The sequence below is a fragment of the Aulostomus chinensis genome, chromosome 22 (assembly GCF_037954235.1).
Source record: "Aulostomus chinensis isolate RoL2024-O1b breed Wild chromosome 22, RoL_Achi_v1.0, whole genome shotgun sequence".
In the NCBI taxonomy this organism is placed as follows: Eukaryota; Metazoa; Chordata; class Actinopteri; order Syngnathiformes; family Aulostomidae; genus Aulostomus; species Aulostomus chinensis.
This window is the reverse complement of record NC_141341.1, coordinates 5,400,704-5,424,084: the sequence shown is the minus strand read 5'-3', so window position 1 is coordinate 5,424,084 and position 23,381 is coordinate 5,400,704. Positions and strand designations below refer to the sequence as shown.

Here is a 23,381-nt window from a genome sequence, read left to right as displayed (position 1 = left end):
GGGAAAATGGCACTTAAACCGTCAGGAGCAGTCGCTTCTGGTCGTCTTTTGTATTGTCAGGGCAGATTTGCACAAGTGGGGCATTCACACCGGTGAACTTTTAACTCAGCGTGTGATTGAGGGGGTGGGGGGCGAACTCTCAACCAGGAACATCAACATGTCTGTTAGATATTCATCAGCCACCAACAGGCTGGCTGGAATAAAAACGACAGTCACAATGAAGGCCACCGCTGACCGAGGAATGCGCTTCGTCATCTCAACTTTTGCCCCCCGGGGATAAAGACGAAGGAGGCCGGGGAGGAGAGAGTAGGAGGGGAGTTCTCAGCTGGGACTTTCCTCACTGCCCTCCAGAAACAGTTGCACCACAGGAGGGTACCGAGCCGGAGATGTTCCCCGGTGCTGCTGCCACAGAGCCTGCGGTATGCGGACCTGTGCGCGGTGGTGGGGCCGAGGCGGTCTACCCCTCCGCTCGGGGATCCCACTTCTTCTAATCCCGCCGCTTCTCCTGGCGCTCCAGCTTCTCGTCGTAGGGCCGCGGCTACCTCGAGTCCCAAGGGTGGGGGTGGAGGAGCAGGAGGGCGCGGTGGCTTTTTCCGTTATTAGCATCGAGCCGGAGAGGAGCTCACGTCAGCAGGGAGCTCTCTCCCTGCCGCCGGTTCCAGAGGGGGAGGAGGGAACTGAGTCGGAGGATGGGGAGAGCAAGGAGGGGGGGCGTGCATACGAGGACGAGAACGAGATGCACTCGCGCCAGGTAAGTAACGCGAGAGAAAGTGAGACTAATGTGAATGTTATACAAAAGAGTAAGAAGTTTGCATGCAGGGGTTTCTGTTTTGCAGAAAACCTTGCAAGTAAACTTCTCCCTTGTGCAAGAATTTGAACTTTTCACTGCAGCCAGTGTGACGTGTCATCATGGCTTTGTAAAGTCAGGCGTAATTAATCTAACTAATTAGGGTGCAACTGTGTTTAGTGCATCGGAGCCATTATGCACAGTACCAGGGTGACTGACCTGCCTAGATGGAACCGGACTATAATACATCAAACGAACCGTATGTAGCCTTGAGCAAACACAAACAGAGAGCTCTGAGGAATCTGTTTGACTGCATCACTTGGTGACTGCAGCATGCAGAAAGAGCCAGCTACAGATAGTTAGCCAGAAGCTAAAGGTGACTGAGGTTTGGACATCAGCTGCAGCAAAAAACAAAACAAAACAAAAAAAAAAGCAGCTAAAATATCCTTTAAAAAAAAACTCTCAAGTGCATTTCCTGGTGTAGTCCATGTCTTCTTTATCCAGCAGTTTGCTAATCCACAAACAAACTGATAGGAGTTAACAAAACCCCCCCCAACAAACTGGTTCGGTCTTGGGATGACCAGCTGGCTCACACAGTTGAACAAACTAGTTTGCACTTGTTCATTGTAGAACCACGCCAGAAGGCTTACACGTTGCTTTTCGTTCAAATCAAAGTGTTTGTGAGTTATTCAGCACACGGCCGGATGAGGACGACATGTATTATCCTGGACGATGTGCTTAGAGTTTATAAACACAAGTTTTTGGGCAGTTTTTCCTCTGTTTTTCGCCGGTGGCCGGCGCTGCCAGTCGCTACATGTGGCGAGCTTTTCTACATTCATAAGGAAATGATGAAACAGCGGGGGGGCGAAAACTTTCTGAACTGTTTGTGAGAATTTAAAAGAGGCAATACACACCTAAATATAATGAAAACGAAGTAAAATGCCAATGATGGGTAAACACGCGTCATTAATAACATGAATTATGACTGTGCTCCATTTAGGTGGGCCGGGGCTCTGGTATTGTTCCCACCTGGCTCTTGGAATAGCAACTACAGCGGGACCATAATTAATGTTCTCAGTTACGACACGTCAAATGGCTGCTGTAAAAGGGTCTCTTACAGCTGTCAGAAAACCCCTTTTGGGAGGGTGGTCTTTTCAGTTAAAGCTGCTAATGTTTGCTCGCTGAGCTTCAACCAACCAACACCTGTTGTGGTGCCAGCTGCCCCTCAGTTCGAGCGACTCTGGCTTTTCTTTTCAAGAATTTCCCGGTTTGCCTCTCTTTCCTTCAACTCCCTCTCACGCTTAAATCAAAAATGCTTGACGGTAACAAAGACAGTGTCCGTCTCTGATGCAAACGCGACATCATTTGATTCGGTGCAAATGCAGTCTGCAAAATTGCAGGGAAGTCAAAGTGGGATGTGGTTGATGAAGTACTGCCACATACTGCAAAGGTCCATGTTCAGGTGTGGATCAGAAGCATGCGGTTGCTACATTTCAGTTGGTCGTGTGTCTCTGTCCTCAAGTTATAGTTTGGGATGTTTTCTGTAAAGTGGGGAAGGAAGAAAAAAAAAAACCACGATTGCTTATTTTTGATGAAAGTGTGGTTTGCTTAAATTACAGCCGTCTCTTGTCACTAAAAATATTGTACAGATGTAACTTATTAATAAAAAGGGAAAACATACCGAAAATCGATATACGAATGAACTCATAAATATCAATTCAGGTGCAGCATTTAGAAAATTAACTGTACTTTGTTTTACTTGCATTCATAACCAGGCCCCTGTGAGTTCTGACATGTAGCGAACCCCGTGTTCTCAACAATGGCGTATTGGTGCACGTCCGTTCCGTTAAAAACACGTACGATGTTTGCTGTTGGTTTTGCCGGAAGTGGACAGTTAGACCGCCTTGAATGAGGTGAACTGGGTTTGCCATCTAGAATTTTTCCTCATGCCAGTGATATTAAAATTCTGGTGACGTCATCTCAACCGACGGATAGTTTGTCTGCAGTGCTGCAAATGAACGGGCAAGTTCGTCACACTGCCAGGTACTTTACCGATCTAATAACCAACTGGCGTGTAGCTTTTGGCCGATCCACCTGTCTTTGTCCGTCATCCCTGAAGTTTTTGGAGGTACTGTAACGTTCCCAAACAGCAGACTTTAGTCATCGTAGAGGATCTTGGAGCTCTGGTTTATGTCTGTTTGTGGCTGCTTAGTAGGGTGGCGGGGAAACAAACAACATCTGTCCCTTGGTGAAAGTTTCCCAGGAGGATCATCAATGCACTCATTTGTTAGACTTGTAAACAGAATTGAGGGCCCTACTGTATATGGAAGTGTGTGTACAGTTACACCCTCCATGTAGATAGAGTATCATTCATTTTGAGGTACAAGAAAAGGAAAAACGCTTGATAAATAAGATTAAAAAAACAACAACAACAACAACCCATAAATATCAGGAAGCCTTCTGGCTGATGAGGTCCCAGTCGGCTGCCTGCCTGTGACGTATGGTGAAGCCCTGTTACCCTGTTGCTTACCTTCATGATAGTTCAGCATAATTTAAAATGCACCCCACTTGAACTGAGAGTTAGACAGAGACAGATACAAGGCAAATACCATTCATTATACATGTGCAGCTTGCTGCTGTGGTTTCTTCACCCAGTACCTGGACTATGCTCTTAGTTTGTGCACAGCTCCGTGAATTATTACGGACATGATGGAACAGGTAAGAGCAGGGGGCAAGCCTAGCACTGACCCCAGATCAGAGACAAGTGGCAGCTGTTCTTTTCTTCTCTCTTTGCCCTTCAGTCACCAAAAGGTGCGACCTTCGTCTGTTTGTGTGCCGGTGCATCTGTCTCTCCTCTACCTCCAGCTCCTGCCCCTCACTCTTCATTTTCCTTTCTCTCACTGTCTCTTTTTTCTGCTCAAGGCTAAACTCTCTGACTCATTGTAGTGAATCATCAGCCCCCCTCCCCATCTAGGTTGCCATGGTGACCACAGGGCTCAGTCTCGCTCGCCTCAGGCTAATGTGTTACCAGTAGCACTGAGGTCAGAACCTGTGACCTGCCTCCTAAGCTCTCATACTGAGGGCAGGGGGTGCAGAACACGCAAACACTCTCAAACACATTACTGTCATTCCAATGCATTATTTAGCCCCCTACCCAAGTCCCATGAACCTGCTTCAATTCCTCGCACAGTTGTATAAATATATTGATGCGTGGTTTGTATGTGTGTGTGTTCCCAGGTTGGACCCAGACTATTGGAGGTGCAGCCTTGGGCGGCAGACAAGCCGCTCTTCTCAGCAGAGCTCAATCGTATAATTAAGTATATCAGCAGCCCTCAGGTAGGCTGCATGACTGTGCTGCTGTCCGACGAAAAACATCTCGGCTCCCTGAGAGTCATCATGAACTAGGCAGAAAACAAAAATCCCTCCACTTTATGGCTGAACTATCAATGAAACCAGGTTGTACTGGGAGAAACTGACTGTGCGGCAAGAACCCCAAAACATCTCAACATCAAACTCCCAGCCAACAATCGCGTGTACAAACCAGACGGATTCAGTTTTGCATTTGAGAACTCAATCCGTGACGTTAAATTGAACGCTTGGAGTTTTTCATCAACAACCAAGCACAAGAACCTTGTTCCAATTTCAAAACGTGCTGCAGAGCCTCACCCGCTGCAGTGTGCACATTATTCCGCCATCATTTGAAAAAGACTGAACATTTCACTTTGGCAGAATAGAATTCACACGGACTCAAAAAAACAAAACCCCCCCAAAAAAAACCATTCAATATTTTGTGTAACAGTAATCATGAGGATCCACGGCTGGCATCATAAAGGGACTTAAACACATGGAGTTGCAGGCAACGCGTGTTGTTGATGAACCTCTGAAGAATTTTCTTGTTTTTCAATTTCTTACCCATTTCTGTGCGGATTGCAGTCTGATAGTTGCTGGCTTTCACTGAAACACATTAACCCATCAAAAATGCTCACTCTACATTACACTAATATCTTAATATGATAACAACATATTAAATCAGTGAGCAGACTGTTTCTCCAAATATGACTTCTTGCAAATATGACCCATTAGGTGTTTTTTCTTTTCTTTCTTTTTTTTTTTTTAAAGCCAAAAGATTTTCATTAAGCACAAGTGCTTTTTTTTTTTTTTTTTTTTTTTAAGGTAGGCTACAGGAATTACACAGCCTCACCACAAATTAAAATATTCAGTTTTAATGTGGTTCAAAGAACGGATTCACTAGACCAGAACAGGCCACAGATCCTCCACAGTACCTGCGACTCAAAACCAACATAGGATGAACTGGAAAAATAACCAGAACTACAAGCCAAAGAACTACTACTCCGGTAAAACCCTCTCTTACAAATGTATCAACAACCATCTGATAATATATCTCCTCGTTACAAAATGGTAGGAAGATTTATCCAAATTCTAAATGGGAAATAAACCCGATATCCAATTTATCTAGAATAAAGTTAACAGCAGAACACCTCAGACTCCCCAAAAAATTTAAGATTCAAGTCACTGCTCACTCTGCCCCCCTAACACCATAGAAGATTACATCCAAGCAATCCTGAATTTCCCTCCGGATCAATAAAGTATCTCTCTGTCTGGCACTGCCCATCTGTACAACACTTTTGGAAAGAAAATACTGACAATCTGTTTCTAATCTCTCCATCAGTGCTCATCAGGTGACATATCATCAGTCACACTCCCCAAACACTGCACAAGTAGTGCTCATTGCTTTTAACCTTCGCTCTAAATCACCCCACTAAAGTCGAAAAGCAAGGGGGAAAGAAATAAAAAAAATCACACAATGGAGAAAATTCATCTATAATCCAAACTACAAATGCCATGTGACGTTCCTGAGTAATTGCGTGTATGTTCAGCGACAGTGACTTTGCCCTTTGTCCACCAAAGCCTTTCAATTTCATCCTTGAGTCCTAGTGGGCATTTGAGCCAAATTAGACGGAATCCCTTCGAGGAGTTGCAGAGATTTTGCGTTAACAGGAATGGGAGAGAGGGACGTCGGACAGAAGGAATGAAGTCTCTCGAAAGGCGATTTGATGCCATCAGATCTGGTTGGAGTTCTAAATAGAATCAATCGTTCCTCAACCATCATCTCACAAAGTTTCAATAAAATCCATCGGGAGCTTTTTGAGTTTGAGTCTGCGAACAGACAAACCAGCGGTGGTGGCCGCTTGGGCTTGGCAACCCATCAGATCCTAAATGATTATTTTTCATGTCGAAAACAAAGTATTGTGCTCGTGCAGGAATATCGCAGCCTGCGAATTGTATTCTAGAAAGACGTATTTGCTCAGTACAGATTCATGCATAAATTACACCATCATTACTTGAATGTGGCTTTTAATTGTCTGAGAACTATTAAGACAGTTAAAAATGTATAAAATAATCTTTCATTAATTGCAATGGAGGTTAAACTTTCAAATAATTGTGATATTGATTTGAAGTCATGTTGCCCAGCCCTACGATCACATCACCTTCTTTGGCAGTGTTGAAAAATGTCTTATATCTTTATCCATAAACCCCCCCCCAAATTTGCACAATTTGATTGAGAAATATTCACAGCGGCATTTTGTAATGATCCAGTAGTTTCCTAGAAATTCTCTAAAATCTGCAAAATCATCCTGTTTCGCTTTAACAATTGAGGAAGATAAACAGCACTCTATTCTCTAAATGCAGTGAGAATTTAATGTTAGGCTGTCGCGTTTTTTTGTTTTTTTTTCCCCCAAACCTTTTGCAATGTTAAAAAGAAAAAAAAAAAGTGATCAAATCTGCCCCTCTGTTCGGATGCAGTCCTAAAGCTAAGTTCTGCCTTGGCCCGTGCCCATTCCTCCCACCAAGTTTCAAGAAAGTTGGTTCAATAGTTTTTCTGTATTCATGCTAACAGGCAGACAGACATCATCAGAAGTTACTTTGTTCTCCACTATGTAGATGTAACGACGGGGAGACAAAAACCCGATCCAAAGGTAAAAAGTCAGTATTTGATACAAAGGCTGGTTCACAAAAGTTTAGTCAGAAGTTCAGGGGAGCAAAGCTGACAAGAAGAAGGCAACAACCGGGGCTTTGAATTGTATCAGAGATCAATAACACCAGGTAGACTAACAGGTACAATGAGGAGCGGGATAACGCACAAGGGACGGACACGGAGGATCTGAAACAAGAGGTGAGGCGAGTCGAGCTCTTCAATATAAAACAGAAAACTTAAGGATAAAAATGTGAAGCTGAGAAAAACATGGCTGAGGAAGCAGAGTGGGCTGTAACAGTCGAGTCCTCCCTGAAGGTCTCAGGCTACACACAAAACCATCAGGGACTTACAGATACCGCAGCCAGGAGTTACATCTTGCCAAGCCTTACAAATAATCAATACAAACTTTCAACTACTTCTTTTTCTCTTCTACAGCTGACTTGTGGAGGTTAACATACTAGTAATACAATCAGTCGGATGCTGTCAAGATCCTGGCAGCAGATCTGGCGTCAGAAGTGGACTCCACTTATAACTCAACTCCACTTATAACTTACCGTTAACGCTCCAACATTACTTTCATAAATTCAACTACATTCACTCTTTATGTACAAAGTATGGTAAGATCACATGCTTGTATACTGCAGCGTGTGTAAATGTACTCCTTCAGTACTACATTGGCCAATTTCAAGTAGATAAAACTCTATCTTTACAAGTTATTTGAGCACATGAGAGGTTAACTTATGAAAGGAACATACCAACTTTTTGGGAACTATGGTTCTTTGCCATCCTCCCCAGAGCTGGACAAGAAGACAGATACCTCTCTCCTGTATACATTTTTGGGGGAGATTAGTCATTGCAAAGAACGTCTATTGATCAGCAGTGAAAGCTAATCGATCACTCCATTCACCACCATTTTGGACAGAAAGCGTTACAAGACAAATGGGACTGTTATTTGTCAAGGAGCTTAATGGCGTCACTCTTGACTCCACACCTTCTTCTGCAGATTCTGTGCTGCTTCCATTGAAGTTTTAAAAGCAAGCTGATTTCCTCTCTATACTCATAGCGCCTCCTGGTGGCAATAGGAAGAGACTTCTTTTTAAACCTGTGATGCATGCCATTTTGTTGATGGCCAAGATCTCAAATTTGGGAGGAAACCCCTTCAGAACTTGGTGATGGGTCACTGTGAAGCCTCATGTAAAACAACAGTATTTGATTTACATTCAAATTGCAGTGTTGTCTTCACGTGATGTACAGCAACATAATATATAGAATGGGTTCTCTAGCGCCACCCCTTAGGCACCGCAGTGCACGCACAAGTCCTCTCCTTGCTCTAGGGAACCACACACTGACCACGTGGGGGAGGGGGAGCCCACTCATCGCTGCATCCAGCTTTAATTAGGAGCTGAGCGCCACAGCCTTTGTGAGGCTGTGAGCTCTCTGAGTGCTCTCGACTTTTATAGATTAATTATCGGGCATCATTTACAGTCCCTGTGAAAGGAGCGCAACATAATGACACATTCATAAGTCTATTTTACAAGAAAAGAATCCGCTTTATACAACATTACTGAACACAACTCTGACCTCTTTAAAATGTGCTCATGCGTTTAATTTGACGACCCATCTCAAGCTTTCCTACTTGCATGTGTACGTGATACTTGGGTGTAACCGTCTCTGCTCCTGTCCATCCTCAGATGAACTGCTCCAGGGTGTTATCTCCAGGTCAGGCTCAGACATCACCGCCCCGTGCAACGTCCCCCCCCTGGCTGTTGTGTGCAGAGGAGTGGCTCCTCCCAGCTGCGGATGCACCTTGTGTTGCATACTCCTTCAGGTGTGCTCATGTGTCTTGACAATATGTACATGCGTCTGGGCCCACACTGCACACATATGCCTATACATTTATTTTGCTGTGTGAAATGTGGTTTTAATCGTTCATGCATCAATCCTTAAAGCATCTCTCTGCTTCCTTCTCTGCCTTATTGTGTTTGTCTCACTAGTATGAATGGAGGAGATGCAGATTTTCTAAAGACTGTGTCAGAGCTGGGATGTGAAGTCCACAGTTTTGATCCCAGCAACTCCAATGCATCTGGTGGTCACCTTGGCAACAGTTTGGCTAGTAACCATGGAAACGGAGGCATAGTGAGCCAGCATAAGATGTGGCTGGAGTGGCGTGCGCCAAGGAAGCGCAAGCACAAGACAAGAGGAAACCTGGGTAGTGTTTCTCAAAGACTGGCAGATATCATGGCAGCTCTGGGACATCACATAGTAAGTCACACAGACACACACACACATTCACACATACACACAGAGGCACTTACACACACAGACTCACAGAAATTTAGAGAAACAGTGCCAAACAAACATACCTTAGAGTCTTTTCACCCCAGCATACCCAGAAAGCTCCCTTACTTGTATGTTCCCATGGCAACAGGGCTCTGCGCCATCACTGGCTGCCATGGCAACAATTAAAGTGAGTGAATCACATGTTGGCTCAGTTGCATCCTGCAGCCACAAGAGGGAACTGCATACCTACAGTTAGAGCACCGGGAGAGTTTGCAGGCACAAGGTGAAGTGCCTTCTAAAAATATCCAAATTTAATTTAATTATTTGAAATATTTTCCCAAGATTCATATTTTTTCACCCGTTATCAATATTTCTTTAGTAGAAGCACTTTCAAATGCTCTATAACTGTAGGAATACAATCTGAAATACTGTACCTTTCACTTGTAAAGGAGAAAAGCATTTTCTGTTGCAGCTTTTATGGGTATAAGATATTTATTTGCATTTTCTGTCAGTTTTAAAACACATCTTCCTCTTTTATCCTCGAGGTTCACTTCCTGTATGCCGACCTGCTCAGTGCTGAGTGGCGAGTCTTCCAGAACTGGATTGAACAGGGAACTTTGCAGAAGGTCCATCATGTGGTTGCCACGGTGCACCTGCAATGGGCAGGGTTTGAGGTGGGCGGAACCAATGAGGAAGTGCTTCGCTATTGGTTCAGTGTCCTACAGGGTCTCCAAACCTCTGGACTGAAGCTGGTCCACAGCTCTGCAGGACAGGGACACAGCGTCTTAAAACAGACTGTTGACGCTCACAGCTCGTACACACTCAGCTGGGTGAACATTAGACACTGACGTATGTGAGCAGACAGAGAAGAGGAAGCAGGTTAAAATAGACTTTTGGCTTGCTGAACCTGTTTTCTCTGTCAGTCTGAGTCACAGGGAAGTACTGAATGCCTTGACAAGACATCTCCATCTAGTGGAGACAAAAATCGCTGCCATTTTATTTTGAAAGGCTGAACAAAATATAGGGAATACTGTAGCGCTATGATGGTAGTTTGACCAATCAGGGAGAAGAAGTCGCTTTCACTGGGCACGATGCGAGGTTATTTTAGATGTAAAGACTTTAATTTTTTCTCACTGGCTTCTTAAAGTCAGCTACCATTTTGAAGAAGACCCGAGAAAGAGTCGAAACATGTCAAGGTAAAACAACATCGAAAAGAACATATACCCTTATCATTCTCATCTATCTAGATAAATAGTTAAGTCACACAGTTGACCTGGTGTTATGTCAATGTCACTATATCACACAGTGTATCTCTTTTTACTTGAAAGGGGACTTATTATGCTTTTACATATTGTATGTCATTGTTACAGTGTTAGATGTTCATACCAAACGTGACCAAAATTTTCAAATAATGAGGCAAATGCATATAAAAGTGGTCCCTGTTTGTAAAAAGCTGCAGCATCCGACTGCTCTGAACGCTTGTTTTCTAGCAGATGTTGACGTTGAGCTGACTTGGGCTCACCAGGAATGTCTTTATACGATCATCTGCACCAGGCACCGCACGCCCTGAGACGTTCCAGAAGGAGAGATTTGAAATTCCGCAATCCGATCAAAGCGTCACGTCGAGCTTCAGCCTTGGCCATGTCACTGTGAGTCCGCGCTGTCAGTCTCCCAACATTCTCCAGACATTACAAACACGTTGTCCAGCAGATTTATTCAATTTTTATTTATTTTTTTTAGCATTGATCACTTGAAGGTAGAGAATTTGGATGATCAGTGATTATGCGGTATAAAGTACATGTTCATGGTCACTGGGCGACAATTTCATGCATTTATGTCAAGTAGCATGGTTAGATTATAGAGCTGCTGTCACAACGCCTACCGCTGTCACTTAAAAGTCACGAAAACGATAACTTCTTCAATTTGAGACATTAACGGGTGGTGTCAGAATTTGCTAATCTCTGGTAAAACCAGAAAGACCATCAGAGAGATGTTCTGATTGTTATGGAGCCAGTTGTTTTCACAAAATAAGAGTTTTGCTCAGGATAATGACCCGTTTTGCTACGACGCTCCATCCAAACTCTTCAGCTCATGGTCTCCCTTCCAAGACTATTATCAATTCACAATCTATCCTTTAGAACGTTTCTGGCTCGACCACAAAGTCAAGTGACTCTGCGCCTCGGCAAGCTTCTGGAAGTTGGCCACCCGGAAGAAAGCAGGTTTAAATGGGGGCGCTAGTGGTGGCATAAGGGGTTGATGGGAGGTAAACAAGTATTCTCTTGAACTGTCAATCATGCAAACCTACAACAAAGGAGTCCAACAATAAAAACATATGCAACCCCTTTAAAGGGGTCCTATTATGCTTGAATTATATGGCTGAGATCCAGATGTTTGAATGTAGCCATTGGATGGATGATTTTGTGTATTTATGTTCATTTCAGTAGGCCTTAAATTGTTTTTATGTGCAATAAAAACTATTTATACAAAAAAAACCAAGAACAATTGTAAAGAAAGAATGTAGTGCTTCCAATGAAGTTTCTAGTAATGTTTCTATCATGATCATTCTGATTCATTTTTTTGCACTCGACTGTGTACTGTGGAACAATAACAACAACAAAAAATTATGGAAACCATATTGTAAATGTACATCAATACCACAATAAAATACCAAATAAGTACGAGTTTGTGTATGGAACTTATCTGAAACATCTGAAGCGTCTTTGGTTTTCAGTGTTTAAGCAAGCAGAAACACAATGAACACTTACAGCAGTTTGAAACAGCAGCTTAAAGAACGCAGTGAACTACAACGGGGACCAGAGGCCATTTACGTTAGGGCTTCAACTCATGATTATTCATCATTTCATCTGTTGATTTTTTTTTTTTAATCAACTGATGAATCATTTAGTCTACAAAATATCAAAGAAAATCTTTCAAATTGTTCCTCGCGATTTCCCAAAGCCCAAACTTGACGTGTTCAAATAGATTTCTTCATCCATCCAACACTCCAAAACCCCAAATCCTCTTTAACAGGCCGTTATTCATGACTGCAGGTGCGACTGCAACATGTCACCGCTGAGAAATGGAGTGCGTCTTTTCGAGAGAAGACAGGAAATGAAAAGCAATATCTCAGATGGTTCTTTCTCGCAAAACTGAAGCAACATGGCAGCGACAACGGCACAAAAGGCTGGTTTGTGAGGTGTTAGTGTTCTTCATCAAAGGCTGCTAAAATGGAGCAAAATGCCTCACAGGAGTGGAAGGCTCAGTGTTAGAGGTTCACATTCATGAAACAAGTTAGGAATATGATGCAGAGCTGAAAGGCAGATCAAGGGTTCATGATATCTGGTTCTACAATGTTTGGCCAGACCAACAAAGAGCTGAAAGATGTCAACCATAATCATGTGTCCCTTCCTTGGTTGAATGAGTTCTGCTTCTCCTGCATGCACGTGAACTAACTTTAGTGGCACCGTCAACTGAGACCTGGCAGGCTCCTTAAGATTTCTCAATAAAGGGAACAGTGAATGTGCCCGATGATGTTTCGTCATGTGGATGGACACAATAAAAGTATCATTTTTCCCACAAAATTATGGCAATTTTATACTTTTAATGTTTTGTTTGAAATTCAGTTTATTTCAGAGAGAAGTAACATACACATACACACACTTGCTTATTTCTGGTTATTGAGGAAGCAGAGTAGATCAGCCTCAAAATAGTCGTGACACCGATAAAAGATCAGTTCTAAAATGTAAAGATATTTAAAAACGGATAGAAATATGTGTAAATTATGAGCCCTTAAGATAAAAAACTAATTAAAATCATAAAAGGACGTTTCCTAGCGTTGCCTCACTCGATTGCTCTCATAAGGTATTGTTTTAAGGAAAAGTAATACTCTAACTACATCAATTACAATTTGGCTGTGTTTGGATAGGCCTATTAATGTGTGTGTGTGTGTGTGTGTGTGTGTGTGTGTGTGTGTGTGTGTGTGTGTGTGTGTGTGTGTACTCAATGTTGTACGTTTTAACCACCTCTGGGTATAGTGGGGATAGATGAGTCCCCCAGGACCTTTATGTTTGGGGGTCCTGAGCTTTATGTTTTGGTTCCCTGATGCGTCCCGGGATCCCCACATCAGAAGGCTGGGGCCAAAAATGTTTCCAACAGAGTCAGACAGAGCTACAGAGAGAATACCCAAATATTACATCACAATATATTAGACAAAAACAACCACAGACAGTTTTAACAAGGGCTTCACAAATGATAGCGTTTTTAGTCTTAGCAAGATACCAGGCGAAGACTGGGTCAAAACAACCCAACAATCGATCAATGATTGACATATGTTACTTAAGCTAGGAAACTGGGGGGCAGTTTATATAACGAAATCAAATGAAATGCCTCAATAATGGGTTCTTCTTCTTGTAGACCAATACCAGCCATTCCTGGTACTCGTTCCAACTCGCTGAAGCGCACGTTGGAATGTGCCCCTGCCTCCACCCTCCGTTACGCAAATGACGGACAGATGTTTGCTACTAGTCGGGGTGGAGTTGCGCATTTTACGTTAACATTTCCACAGTCTGTTCTCAGCGATAACGAGCGACAGGGGCGTTAGCCAATCAGCTTTGAGGAGCTCCGCCACTGGACCAATCAGCAGCTGACAATCCTGGGACCTAGGTGACGTGTTCAACCCGCCCGTATACTGTACCGCTCAACATTTCAAGTGGAAAACTTTGGGTAGAACACTGACTAGACTGTAAAGAGAGAGCCGTACAGTTGCCAGTGTTGACGGTAAGTAAATTGTGATGAGTTGAAGCTGTTTTTATGACGAAAGAGTTGTTAGTACACTTTAGTTCGGCCGTTCCTTCGAGATAAGATACGCTGACAAGTTACTTCCTGCTCTGACAAGGCCGAGATCCTAAATTACATCTTTACCCATTTCTGCTAGCTTAATGTTGAGGGTAGAAACCTTCACGCTTCCGCTAAGTAATCTTGAACACGGTTCCGACGATGTTAATCAGTCAAAACTTTTTTATTGATTTGTTTATTTTTAAAACCTGAGTGGTTCAGTGTAACGTCGAATACCCCGGCAACTGTTAATCGCACTGTGTAGAGCTGTTGTCAAAGGTGTCAGCAAGTCCATCCTTTTGTGAACAAAGTGTCAGATTCTCGTGAGAACTTACACATTACAACGTGCATGTCAAACCAGGGAAAATGTGTATCTGTTTGAGTGATGACCTCACGATCCAGGCCCCGGGTTTAGCTTGAAAAACTTGTAATTAGGTAACCGAAATGGGGAATAGGAAGCACTGCAGGGTACGTAAAGAGAGACTGCTAGGTTCTGCTGCCTTCAGTGACATGGAGAGTCTACGTTGATGGACTGCTGATGTGAGGTAGAGGTCATGTTTTGAACAGATTCCATTTGGCATAGTTGAGATATTAGGGGACCTAAGTTTAGTAAGCCTTATCTTATTATCTTGACTTTGTTTTTTCTATGCACAGCCTGTCCTGGGCTTTGTTAAAATGAATCATATTTGATTAAACTGAGCTATCAAGTCAGTTTGCTGTACTGGGTGGATACCGGGATGTGAGTGCCCACTTTAGTTTTGCTTCTGCTTTAGTCCTGTCTGGCTCTGTGTATATTTATACATGTGTGGTTGTGTATCACATGTGCATGTGACCTATGAGTTGCTGGTAATATTATTTGAATTTGAACCTACTTCAGACATGTGAAATATGACAACAAAAATAGGGACCTTTTATGATGTTGGCATGTCAGTGGTATCTGCAGATAAGGATATATTTTTAATAAATCAGTATCTGGTGACACCGTCCTTCTTTGCTTGTCATCTGTTTTGGAATCAGTGTAGTAGTTATGGGCTTGTCTTAAAAACACAGATTTTACCTGGATATAATACTTTAACACCTGCTTGAGAACTGAAAAGGGTCCCTATGTTTGTGTACCTTTTTTGCTCAAATGACAGTCCTTCTCTTCCTCTGCAGGGTTGGGCCCCTCCCACCAACCACACCCCACCATGCCCCTGGTGACAAGGAATATAGAGCCGCGGCATGTTTGTCGCCAGACTATCCCCACCAACATCCGCAGTGAGCTGGAATGTGTCACCAATATCAGCCTGGCCAACATCATCCGCCAGCTAGGCAGCCTCAGTGAGTGTGTGTGTGTGTGTGTGTGTGTGTGTGTGTGTGTGTGTGTGTGTGTGTGTGTGTGTGTGTGTGTGGGCGCGCGCTTAGGTGTCATTCACAGCACTAAAATATGCTGTGAATTTTACAGGGCACATGCCGAATGTGAATGACTTGTGTCTGTTTCCAGTTGAGTTTTGATATAAATGTAGTTGTAATTCACAAGTATGTGATTATGTTGTTCATGTAAATACCTTTTACTTGGACATTTACTAACCATTCCTGCCTGTGTGTTTGCAGGTAAGTATGCAGAAGATGTGTTTGGCGAGCTCTTTGTGCAGGCTGGAGATTTCGCCATTAGAGTAAACACACTAGGGGAAAGAGTGGATCGTCTGCAGGTAAAAGTCACCCAACTGGACCCCAAAGAAGAAGAAGGTACATTGTCACTTTTCATGTTGGTACGGTTCATTAATGTGAATAAGTAATATTACTTTATCACCTGTGTTTTAAGGTTTGGGTACTTGACTTAAGGCTTAAAATGTTACTTTCTATTTTTTATTTGTGAATCCCGTACGTAAGTACTGACTGTAGGCATGGTTAAATGATGCTTAAACTGTTAATTGCGTCAAGTTGGTGGACTGTGGGGTCTTTTTCAGTCCTAAAGGATAAAATCTATTCGGCTAAAATGGAAAAAAGAAATGCCTTTTGAGGCAGAGCTCCTTTCTTTGGAGGTGAATGTCATTTTTTGGTGTTTTTTTGTGTTTCTCAGTCTCTCTGCAGGCCATCACGACTCGAAAGGCTTTCCGCAGCAGTCTGACTCAGGACCAGCAGCTGTTCACCAGGCCGTCTCTGCCGATGCCTGTACAAGACACCTACACAACATGTGCTCCGCCTCCACCACTCAACCACCTCAGCCAGTACCGGTAGGATTGAGCAGACACACACACCCATGGTGCTTGTTCACTCATTGGAGCCTATACTACAAGAATAATCAGACCATGTGCAGGCGCACGTGGATAGGCACATGTGTGTGCCATGTTTTTGTCAGGACTGCATGATTAGACCTGCTCCTTTGATGTATGTGCTTTCAAACCCATGTAAGAGACGGCTTCAACAGAAGCTGGGTTTTCATGCTGTCTTGATCTCCAAGAAAGCTACTGCAAAATTTTAAAGAACATCACTTCCAAATCGTTAATATTTCCTGTAGCTGCACCAGTGATTGGCAGACAAGTTTGAAAATGTAGCGAGCGAAGCTGCAAGTAACTTTAGAGTAAATTAACATTCACCACGCTGAAGCTACCCCCTTAGAGAAGTTTAGTAAGCTGGGCTACAGAAACAATGTTGAAATAGCTCAGCAACATCAAAGCTATTGAACAACTTCATTCCAATCAGGTGATCAAATGTTCAGTTTACTTGTTTACCTGTCAAATTACTGAAAATATCAAAAGCCGTTCGGAGCACGGAATCGTGGCTTTTAAGTCCCGTGCCTCGTGTATGTACACGTGCTCATGCATTTGCATATTCAGAGGCAAAGGCATGATCTGTGTTATCGTGTGTGTTATAAGGCATCTAACGCGCATCGCTGAGACCCTGACTACAAATTAAAAGACATTACAGTCATCTGAAGTGTAAAAAAACTAGAAACCAGAATGAAAAGAGACGTCTGAATAATCAGTCACGGCAGCGCTGATGCGTGTAAACCTGTCCAATTATTTTGTCACGATTGTCTCTTTGGCTGATTTTTAACGTGACAGTGGTATTAATTTGACCCTGAATATGGTAAACGGACTCACTTTACTAAATACTGTGGCTGAAGAAAATGTCTTGTATCACAAAGGGAAATTTGTCCTTTCAAGACTGAGGAAAATCTTTTGCTAACTTTTGTCCATATAACTGAGAGCTAAAAGCAGTTCTACATGTCTACAGGGAGGACGGGAGGGAGGCCCTGAAGTTCTACACTGATCCTTCCTACTTCTTTGACCTGTGGAAGGAGAAGATGCTGCAGGACACAAAGGACATCATGAAGGAGAAGCGAAAGCACAGAGTGAGACACAGAAATATGCTTGTAACCGCAGAAATGAAGAAACCAGAGCGATGGCTGACCGGGAACCAGAACACACGTTCTAAATTTAGCCATCGCTGATTTATGAAGAGGAAACATTTGGATGCAAACCATCTGTTACACTTTCTTGACAGTTGGGTCTCCATCAGTGTGTTTTGATGTGCATTTTAAATCATGGCAGTCGAAAAACGTTGATGGGAACGATGAAATTCAAAGGGGAAAAAAACAACCCTATTCCTCTAAAAGTTTTACACTCGTTTGAGGTGTTGTTGTTTTTTCCTTTTTTGTGAAAAAGTAAATGGAAATCCTGTTAAAAGCGCTGACATAATGAGTCTTTCTCTCAAATGACTGACCACCAGTCGTCTTCACCGATATTCCCAAACTTTGACCTTGTCGCTGGATAACATGCTACATGGCCGATACTAACCGGCACCTCAGATTAGTTCCGTGTCCCACCAAAACGTGCTCATAGACGGCTGTTCTTTTTCTTTTCTTTTCCTGCCACAGCAGCGCATAGCATTATATTTTATTTGCTCCAAACAACTTGATGGAATTGCACCTAATGTACTTTTTTTTTTTTTTTTTTTAAATGCCATAATTCTCTTGTCAATCAAATGAAAACACAATTATTTCTTTTTTTTTTGAGCAGAAGGAGAAGAAAGACCATCTGAACCAGCGGACACTCAATCCTCGAAAGATCAAGACCAGGAAAGAGGAATGGGAACGCCGCAAAATGGGGGAGGAGTTTGTGGTTCCCAAGAATGAAATGATGTAAGTTTAGGTTGATGGAGGTGTGAATCGGTGCCAAGTTTTTGATCTTCCCGAGACTTGAGAAGCATTTGAGTGCATTTTGCGCTCGTTACGTGAATTCCAGTTTCCTCTTTACTATCAGCTGATCTGTACACACGGTGCCAGACTGTGGTATGTCCTGTTTGATGATGCTCCCTCAGGAATGGGTGTATCGCTGCCTGCTGCTGGCATGTTACACTGAAGCAAGTGTGTGAGGTTGATCTGGCCTTGTGGCTATTGACTCAGATTCCATGTGACCTGTCGGGGCGGGTTATTGCCAACAACCTCACAATTAGATCTAGTTTCAGTACTTTGGGTCACAGAATCTCGATTATTAATTACATCATTGTTCACAGATGCAACTGATTGAACCACCAAGAACATTTACAGGAGTACACGCTCCGATTTGTGCTTCAATATTGTGCGCATTACTAAACCCAAAACTTGTTTCTCTATTTTAATACTCTTTGTTAAATAGATAATTTCCCGTAACAGTACGCTTGTTTTGTAAAAACAGCAACAGTCACAAGTATTTATGTCAGAATATTTAAACGTGACATTGAATTGGAAACCTTCTCGTTACAGTATGTTGATTGAAGCCGCAACAAACAGTTGTTTACTCCATGGAAAGAAACTTGATCTCCAACTGTGTTGTTTGTTTGTTTTTAGGCAAATATTTCAAACCTTTGCTGGTTCCATGTGGGAATTTGCTGTTTTTTTTTTAAAGTTCAAGCAAGAAAATGAAAAGTTGGGAATTTTGAATGACAAAAACAGCGAATGAAAACACCACGAAGGAAAGCGAGAACAGCACTTTCCAGATTTTGTTGACATCGTGTTACTACATTGATTGATTGACTGAACTAGAGAACTTTGGAGTCACGGTCAGACCATTGACTCTGTTTCACTGAAGCATTGTAAAAGCAATCATAGAAAAAGCTTGTTTACTTCTGTGTTTTTATTGTTTCACTCGCATTGCAGATTCGTTAATTATTTTTCTAAAACGCGGTAATGTTTTCACAATCACGCCCGTGCAGATTAGTGTGTGACTGCTGGAGCTGCTCGTTTAGGAATGAATCATCATTTCTGCCGTCTTGTGTGTAATTCAATCATAAGCCGGGCCTGACGAGGAAAAACATTAGCGGCATGGTGAGCCGATCCCACAGCACTTTGTGTTTGGTTAATAGCTTTGTTCACCGTTACCACAAGATGCATTAACACTTGGTCCTACTTCCTCTTACATCCTGTCAGGGTCACTTCTGTTCAGAAACACTAAGCACTTGTCAGACAACCTCTAACTGGGCTGTTAAATACAAAACATTCTTTAGATGAAGTTAAATTTTTAAAAAAATAATTTTGATAAATTTTAATAATTTTAATTTTAATAAATTTTAAATTAAATTTTTAAATTTTTTTTAAATTTTAAATTTTCCTTAAATGTGTTCCAAGGAATTCCTGTGAGGGTCTGAATGGTAGTATCGGATCTGGAGACGGCTTCAATTCTGAAGGCCTGGAGTTGAGTACAGGCTCCTACGCCTATGACCCGGGCTCCCCTCTGCCCCCGCCTGGACCTGATGACTTCTTGCCTCCCCCGCCTCCAGACGTGGGGTGAGTGCCGTTGTGTGTACCAGCCTACACACACACACACACACACACACACACACACACACACACACACACTGCCTACTCACTGCTGCCCTGCCTCCAGGTCCTCAGCAATCAGAGCAACATCCGCCTGGAGACTGCAGTGCTGATGAGATTGTTCCCATTGTTAAATGAACACAGGAATACAGGAAAGGCTCCACCGTTACAGTTAATGAGTTCTCCGTCACTTTCAGGTACAACGACGTTCACTATGGAGCACCAACCCAGAAACGTGTCAGCGTCCTGAGTCCAAACCACCCCCCTCCTGCTCCTCCAATGGCTTCCCCCCCAGCTAACTCTCGCCCGAACCTCTCCCCTCCCCCTGCACCTCCTCCACCTCCCCCACCTTCTGGCTTTGGTGTTCCCCCACCTCCCCCTGGATTTGACACCCCACCTTCCCCTCCTCCCCTCTCTTCCTCACCTACTGCCTATCCCTCCCCACCTGCTCCCCCTCCTCCTCCGACAATGTCCACTGTCTCTCCTCCTCCACCACCACCTATGCCTGCAAGCGGTGGTCCACCTCCTCCTCCCCCTCCACCTCCTCCCCCTGGTCCTCCTCCCCCAGGTCCTCCTCCCCCATCCTTCAACTCCTCCGCTGGCGCTCCTCCCTCTGGTGGGGTGGCACCCAGCTCTGCTCCTAAACCACAGCCAGCACCCGCCAGTGATGCTCGCAGTGACCTGCTGCAGGCCATCCGACAAGGTAAGACAGTACTGGGAGCATATCCTCGCTGCTGACTGGCTAAACCACAGCAGAAATAAGCACTAAAACTACATAGTTATGGCAGTCGTTGAACTGTCAATCATATCTGTGAGCATTACTGAGACCAGATCTCTGGTCACATGACTTTTGTTTTATAATATGGGGTTTGTTCCACATGGCTAAAGCCTGTTTGATGTTGCAAGTGTTCATGAGAGAACACTTCAACTGCGCATCCTTTATTAAACCATTACTACAAATATTTGTCAGAATGTCTTTGTGTATATTTTTATTTGCATTTTGGAGGCAAGTATTGTGCATTTAACTCCATTATTTTTTATCTTAGAGTAAAATATCAATAGCAACTTTGCAGATTCTGTGTACAGAACCTCTGGAGTCTTCGCTGTTTACTGGGCAGCTCCCACTGACGCTGCCGTATCAAAAGAAACTGGTGCTTTTACGAATAATGCAGTATTTGTTTATGTTTACTGGCATAGAGGTTGTGAATACTTGCACCACTGGGTATTTATGAAGTCTTTATCACAGTGCCTTTAGCCTCATTTAAAGGTTTAATCATTGCATTGTCCTCATGAGATACAAAACCTGGAAGGAAAATACGAACGCCTGCTAGTTGTCAATAACTAGAACACCTTCGTCTTATCAGATTTCCTTCAACACTTTCATTCGATTATGTCTCTGCTGTCTACATAACTGCACAGAATACTGTACTCAACCTGCACCTCGGTATTTAATGCTACTTTTGCTCTTCTGGTTGGATGTCAACTGCATTTCATCTGCTTTGCACCTGCACTCTGCTAAATGACAATCAAGTCTAAACACGCTTGCTTGTATCACCTGCACTTGACATCGCTGAATGAATCGCAACCATCAAGCAGGCATGGACTCATTACATCCTCCCTTCCTTCTAGGCTTCAACCTACGGAAGGTGGAGGCGCAGCGGGAGCAAGAGAAGAGGGATCACTTTGGCAACGATGTGGCCGCCATCCTGTCACGCCGTATCGCTGTGGAGTGCAGCGACAGCGAGGATGACTCCTCGGAGTTTGATGACGACGAGTGGTCTGAGTGATAATCATCCCTTTTCACCTTCTCCACCGCCTTTGGTTTGTTCCGTCATAGCTTTAAATGACATTCTTCAAGTATTTCCAGTCTGATTACATTACCAGTACAGAAGGGTCCATGTAAGTGTGCACGATGGACAAGTGACCTTTTACCAATCACATTCCTTTTCCTGTTAAAATCTATTTATCCAAAATTATTCAAACAAGAGGTGCAGAGATGTGTGTGCGTGTGTGTGTGTGTGTGTGTGTGTGTGTGTGTGTCCAAGCTTTCCATCACTTTCACTGGATGGCACACAGCCTGGTATGGATGGATGAGGATTAGGGCCACATGTGAGGATTCTTTGTGGGGGGCCACACAAAAATCAACAACTTGAATTTCCAGAATTATGTTTGAATTCTGATCTTTTATTGTCAGATTTCTAACTTTTTCATTGCAGAATTTTGACTTTCCTTTCTCCCTCAGTCCGAATTCCAAGGAAAATATTCAGTTTTTTCTAAAGATTGCACGTCAGAATTTGGACTTGATTCTCAGAAGTTCAGATTCAAGTTTTAAACTCACAACTCAGACTTTAAACTCATAATTCAGTTTACATGCAGTCCTAATCCCCCATGTGAGCGTTGTGAGATTTGATGTACGTCTCTCTGCTGAGTTTGTGCATGAACACGTGTCTTAATATCCCTGTTTTCATCAGAATCAGGTGCCCTCTGCTGCTGTCCATGTGCCTGATTTAATCTGCTTTAGTATATAATTATGGCAAAGGATGTTGGAGAGTGGAGAGGGAACACATGCACGCAACCTCCTCCATACATAGTATTTTTATGCACTCATTGGAAAGACACATGGTGGTGTGTTGAAAACTTTCTTGCTCATTCATATATATATATATATATATATATATATATATATATATATATATATATATATAAATGCTAAAAATATTAGATTCACAGTTTAAATCCCGTCACTATGATAATTAATGCAATACCATTTATTCTTGGCTCAGTTTTCTGTCTGTTGTCGTGGGAACAGTTGACTTGTTTATGAGAGATGGTTATAAACACCCATGAATTATTCAGTGTGAAAGGGGAACTATTGCTAATGTGTCACATGTGGGGTGTTTGATGATATCGTTACACTGAGCATACGCAGACGATTAAGAGAAATATCATTTTTGTACTGCATCTCAACTCTGATATTTTTGTGTGTCTGCAATCTGGAACGATCCTGTTGATGAACAAGGTTGTCCTGCTTTAATCTTTGTGCTGGTTAAAGGAACAGGCCTATATTTTTATATTTTTTTGGGGAAGTAAGACTATTGTCCCTCTCACCAGCCAAATGAGAATATGGATACTTCTTCTTTTCTCCTCCGGGCATGCATTAAAAAGCTGCGGCCCACAGACATTGCTAGTTAGCTTCCGGCAATGCATGGTAATAGATGGTAGGTGTTAGCATACCTCTGTCAAAAGCTATCAAATAGATAAGATTCAGGAAAATGTATTTGAAGACTTTACATGGAGATATGCTAATGCTTCCAACTCATTACCATATGTTGAGCTGAGCTAATTAGCCATCCCAGAGGAGAGAAGGGTATCCATGTCCTTGTCTTCCTCTGGTGAGGGAAATAAGTGTATTTCCCAAAAAAACTGGCATGCTCCTTTAAGAGTTGCACAGCCTTTAGCTGTAGCTCGCTACCTGATAAGTGCCTTTTATACTGCTTATTCACACTGGTCAGAGATCAGCTTCGTCCAAAAAAAATATTAACAGCTGCCAACTATGAGTCAAATGACTGATGTGGACCACGTATTTCTCAAGTGCCTTTTATTTTAAGTCTGCCTTTGTTAAAGTGCGTAGCCAAAGCTTCTCCAGTCTTCAATTTCCAAATGATTATTTCAATAAAGATGGAGTGAATGACTGTGATTGT

General features: G+C 42.9%; 2 protein-coding genes across 3 annotated transcripts; both read left to right on the top strand.

Annotated features, from left to right (window-relative positions):
• The first annotated feature begins 61 nt into the window (after positions 1–61).
• LOC147240461 (putative methyltransferase-like protein 24) lies at positions 62–11,766 on the top strand. 2 transcript variants are annotated; one of them, XM_086192988.1, is made up of 6 exons: positions 62–626; positions 663–751; positions 4,025–4,123; positions 8,477–8,613; positions 8,780–9,047; positions 9,611–11,766. In XM_086192988.1, the coding sequence occupies exons 1-6, from the start codon at positions 422–424 to the stop codon at positions 9,911–9,913; spliced, it is 1,101 nt and encodes a 366-aa protein (XP_086049114.1). In that variant the 5' UTR covers positions 62–421; the 3' UTR covers positions 9,914–11,766. The 2 variants fall into 2 exon arrangements, with proteins under 2 accessions (XP_086049114.1, XP_086049113.1); XM_086192987.1 differs by lacking the exon at positions 4,025–4,123 and having other exon boundaries at positions 62–751.
• A 1,960-nt stretch (positions 11,767–13,726) lies between these two features.
• wasf2 (WASP family member 2) lies at positions 13,727–23,381 on the top strand. Its single transcript, XM_086193050.1, has 9 exons — positions 13,727–13,841; positions 15,054–15,218; positions 15,492–15,626; positions 15,961–16,114; positions 17,118–17,235; positions 17,903–18,024; positions 19,489–19,647; positions 19,878–20,383; positions 21,310–23,381. Exons 2-9 carry the CDS (start codon positions 15,086–15,088, stop codon positions 21,465–21,467), a joined length of 1,485 nt encoding a protein of 494 aa, XP_086049176.1. The 5' UTR covers positions 13,727–13,841; positions 15,054–15,085; the 3' UTR covers positions 21,468–23,381.